At 41.5% G+C, this 5,274-nt stretch overlaps 1 protein-coding gene across 1 annotated transcript; it reads right to left on the bottom strand.

The window, feature by feature from the left end:
* Positions 1-3,020: 3,020 nt before the first annotated feature.
* SARC_01781 (hypothetical protein) lies at positions 3,021-3,578 on the bottom strand (the record flags this gene model as incomplete). The annotated part of the gene is made up of 1 exon (XM_014304484.1): positions 3,021-3,578. One exon carries the CDS (start codon positions 3,576-3,578, stop codon positions 3,021-3,023), a length of 558 nt encoding a protein of 185 aa, XP_014159959.1.
* Between the last annotated feature and the right edge of the window lie 1,696 nt (positions 3,579-5,274).

Here is a 5,274-nt window from a genome sequence, read left to right as displayed (position 1 = left end):
TATATATATATATATAAATATGTATATATATACGGTAGAGCGATGGCTCAACCGAAAATTGTTGATTTCACAAGGCGTACTTAATTTTATTACCGACTACTCTCAATACTTTGTTTATTAATATGAAACCAATACGTTTCAGCTTAAAGACGTCAATACAGCTTTATTAGACCGATATCTAAAGTGATAGCTCTTGCACCACAAATATGTTGCTACTTGAGAATAGGCCTTTCGCCACAGTTACAAATTATATTGTGTCACGACAATCCGCCATGTTGACATATTTGCTGATTGGCCACTTGAGATATTCACGCGATGTTTGTGCCCTTGTGAGTATATACTAGTAGATAAATGTTCAATCTTTTGTAGCTACGGGGTACCGTGTTTCTCGGGGGCAGCTTTGGCAGACGGTGCTTATAGTTTACTATACAAGTTCTGTGTTTTAACGATAGGGATGTGACTTGTTACAACATGCACTATCTCGGCTGTGTTGTTGCTGGGTAAAGTATATAGAAAAGGTATCATAAAGAACAACCTATTTTACGAAAGGATCACTGTATAGCCGTGAAAGATCAGTGTCAGTATGATATCAATACCGTAAATCTGCTATGTAGTGGTATAATAACAGAGATGTTCCTACATATAGAAAGAAAATGTTTATAAACTTTGTAGCGACCAGTCACTCAAAGAAAAGCTAAACACAACTTTGTCTTTATAAGCGAATGTTGATAACATCCCAAAGTTTATTGACCGACAGACTATATTAAGTTTCATAGTTAGATACGATACTGTAAAATGGGCAGTCATATGGATGCACTAGTTACAATATCGTACACAACACGTACATCCCTAATTATAGTCCTATCCACACTGGAACAAACAAAAACAACTCGCTTAGAGTAAATGCTTGTTGTCGAGAACTGTACGCGACTTTTAAAACTAATTGTCACCGTTATAATATTTAAATCCAGTCGTATAAACATATGTATACAGCTCTAAATTTACGTACTCATTGTCTTAATACGAATGTGGATATGTGCCGCTTTCTAATAACTACTTTAGATGATTGAACCGATGGAGTAAACAAAGCATACGGTGTACTTTCAGACACATCTAGTTTTGACACATAGCTGTCGTTAGATCGTAATATTTTAGACTGACTGAAGGCAAGATTTCAAGGTACTATTTTGAATACACGATGGTGTGTTGTATACTACAGATCATGTGTCTATCCCATACGAACTTATTGGTAGTTCTACGTATCTTCGTCTCATGGCGATCGTTTGATATCATATCTCAAAGTAGGATTTAGGAGCTTTCCAACCACTGATTTCAATTTATCGTAGATATAGTGAATTTGACCCGCGCAATTACATACTAAACTGCACATAGTCCACTCAACACGAAAGCGAATCGAAAGCAAATAAATAAAAAAACAAATACAATACATAATAGGCCTAAATATGTGGTCTCTCGGACCAGATTCACAATCCATATTATATAAAATAATGGCTGCCAAAGTAAATCCAGTTTCCTTCGTTAGGTTAAGAACCCTAATCAGGTTTACCTTCCAGGACCAGGCCACGAGAGACCACGTTTTCCTGACTAAATCATTTATGTATATATTCTGGAATTCATATAAAGAAAAGCAGTTCTTCCAAAACTAAGTTTATAGTGGTTATTAGGTTATGGGCCTCGATTAAACTTTCCTACTATGACACATAACGGGTTTAAGGAGCGATAAAAAATGACGCTTAAACTCCACAGTGTCACGCTACCCTCATACCGACCATGCGCGCAAGTACCTTTCTTGCTGAACATCAAGAGGACAGCACAGTCTCTGCTTGTCCGGACTTTATCCGATGAACTCGTTGAAATTCTCAAATAAGGACTCCATATTGTTCCACCTTGACTCCTTCTTGCCATCTTTTCCAGGGCAAACGATCCAATTCATTAATCAATAATATCTCCGTGACTTTGAACGCGATGCAGATGTACACATGTGTACATCGACTACCTGCGGTACCAAGCGCTAACAGATAGCCCAAAACCATAATCTTATCTTTACTGATGACTTATTATCGGTATATTCCTCAGTGGTCTTGACCAGGATCAGTAGAACAAATTCGCCATTGTTGGTTTAGTCGTGACATCAAGACCACCCCTCGAGACATCGGAACACACCAAGCCTGACTTTCTCCATGAACCAAAAGTAGCCGCTCTGCGCCCTTCCCGTGAAGCCCACAGGGGATGTAGTCAAAACCAAGTAACGCTTAGTGAAGAGTGTCAAGTCTGAAAAAGTGAACTTAGTCAGAAGTGCCGTTATGAGCGGTGCGTTTGATGTATTTATTGATCACGTGCCTATGTGGGACGATATTTTCTCTAACAACGGGTGATTGTGAAAATACCCGTATCTATGGTTTTTGTCTCCTAGAAATCCTTCTCTCTCACTAAATCTTCTATTCCACTATCTGGTCACGTCTGATCCCATAAGTAGAGTATAGAGAGTAGCGGAAATATACATGTCAAGGGATACAATAGACCTCTTCTCAAGTACGGTTATCTCAGCTAGGAAAAGTCCTTCGCCTGAGAGAGACGCAGGTTTTCTACTGAAGTATTTCTCACACACGCGGTGTCCCGTATAACTTACCGATTCTAACGCTAATCTTTCTGATTACTCTAATATCAGGAATATTCGAATTCTAATCCCAAAACTCAATATTTGGTAATTCTGAGGTTTTGGAATTTGATTGGCTTTTGATAATCTGGTCCCTAGATGCCACAGTCCCCCAACTTTTTGCATCTTAGCCTGCGTAGGAGTAGAAAGTGACATCATACGGTACGAGATTATCTAGAGGTTGGTGTTTTTGTACAGGGAAAACTTGTCCCTTAGGCATATGATGAAAAACCTGCCACCATTATATATTCTTACATATCACCTATTAATAAAATTTATACTATGACGAGAGTTCTTTACCAAGCTCGTCGCAGTCAGTCTTGACCGGTGCTCTCGGTTGATCTCAACTTGGCATTGGAAAACGCATCTCAATGGTGGCTATACGGCCGAGTGTTTGGTCCTTATCCCTATGGTGTGTGGGCGGAGCATGCTTCAAGGCGAGAAATGCGGGAGTGTCCCTTGGTATCAGTAAGACTTGCTTAGGTCCCCCGCCTTGTGCGCTTTCTGCTGCTCGCTGATGCTGGCTTCTTTTGCCTTGACTGCCTTCATTTGCGCCAGTGCGTTGACGGTATAGTGTAAGGACATCAGCGTTTGTAATGTCGGATTCATGCGTCCAGGTACGCTCCCCATTTGTCCAATGTAGTAGATACTCCTGGGATCCATCACCTTGGATGGACGGCCTGTCGTCGACTATTGAGAAGAACTGAGTCTCCTCGGTTGGTTGTACGTGACTATTAGAAGTAAATGCTTCCAGAACATTAGCCCTTTTTACGAGTCCAATTAGCTCATCACTGGCCGAGTCAGGATATTCGGGGGATTTAGTCCCATCAAGTTTACAGACAAAATACCCGTTGTCCTCCCTGCATACTATTCTGTATGGTCCGCCATATGGTACAGTCATCCTGTTCATTTCACTTTGATAGTGGACCTATGACAATGTTTCCTTCCTGGAAGTGTACATTTTTCTTTTGGTATTTTTGGTCGTATGTTGCGCGCATCTTCGCTTGATATTGCGCAACGTTGCTCTCTAGTTGTGGCCTAATGGCTTCTTCTAGATGCTACAGTCGCTCTTCCCAAGATACTGTTGTACAGTGTGCGTTTACTGGGGTGTTGTAGTCCGTGAGTTGATTATGTCTGCGACCAAAGTACACATTTAATCGTGGTGACATGTGTCTTCTTGATGTACGGAGATTGTGGCCCATCTGTACGAAAGGAAGTCGAGAACACCATTTACCTGGGTTTTGCACAACGTATTTTCGTTACAGTGGAATGAGGTCCTTGTGTAATCTTTCGTTCGCGCCTAAGACATTAGGTTGGTACGGTCGAGAGACTAGGTGTTGTGTCGGCGCCTGTTCAACAACTTTTGAAAGTATGTTGTTAACATATTCAGTGCCTTGGTCAGTCTGTAGGATTTGTGGGAACGCATGTTCACACATGATTGGTACCAGCGTACGCGCTGTCGTAGTGGACGTAGTATGGTATATGATGAGTGTACATCTAGCCATACTAACACATATGTGTGTCCTCTGTTAAGTCCAATAGAGGCCCAATAGTGTCCACTTGGACTCTGTCGTCTGGAAATACACTGTGATTGATTGTAAGAGATGGAATCCCTTCTTGTATGCCTTATTTTTGAGACATGGTACGCATCCTTCGATGAACTTGTGTACATGTTTTTGAATTTGTGGCCAATCATGTCCTTCTGTTTGCAACTTGTTTACCGCTTCCTCGGGAGTGCAATGTCTTAAGTTGTTGACACGTGTCCCGTATTCTGTTACATGTGGCTCATCTCCAGATGGAACTGGATGTGATGCTGCAACATGTATGGCAGATTGTTCCCGCATTGAGTCAAAGTATGGAGACTTCACCCCTATCTTTGCTACTAATGTGACACCCCATGGGGTCTTGCCACATGCTTTCGTGCCTTCTTTGAGAACATATTGTTTGTGTTTTCCACTAGCATCGGGACCACTTCTAGTAAAGACAATTTTCGAACCACGTTGCATTGGGGTAGTATGATACACATATCGTGATGCTTGCTGGTTGCCTTTTCAATGATTTTTTCAAGGACATCCGGTATGAGTTCCCATGGTGGGTTCGCCCATGCATTCACTTCCTGCGCTCACTTCTGTAGAAGCGCATTCTGTTCTTTGGTGTAGCATTTATCGGTGTGTGCATTGTGTGCCGATACAAACAGATCTACTGTGAACTTCCCAAACCGTCTTTCAGTTTCTTTGTAAAATCCGAGATGTAACTTCTGATATGGTTCAGTTATGGGCATGTTAGTCTCCAAGGTTAGGTACTCTTGGCTGTTAGGTGTTGTTTTGTTCGCGTTTTTTAATACCTCGGATGTTTTAGTATCAAACGTGTCTTCGTGTAGACGTGACAACAAATCTGCCATCTGGTTGTCCTTGCTGGGACGTGTATGATGGAGAAATGGTGGTGGGATGTTTTCGCTATTCATTTGGCTAGTATTCGGCGTAACGTCTGTTGACTGTTCATTTGCGTGATCGCTTTATGATCTGTCCACAGTGTTCTGTCCCCTCCTTTGATGTATTTGGAGAAATGTTCCAGGCTGTATACCAGTGCTAGTAGCT

Source organism: Sphaeroforma arctica (assembly GCF_001186125.1).
Source record: "Sphaeroforma arctica JP610 unplaced genomic scaffold supercont1.74, whole genome shotgun sequence".
Taxonomy (NCBI): domain Eukaryota; class Ichthyosporea; order Ichthyophonida; genus Sphaeroforma; species Sphaeroforma arctica.
Note: the sequence above shows the minus strand (reverse complement) of the source record. Positions and strands in the feature narration are given on the sequence as shown.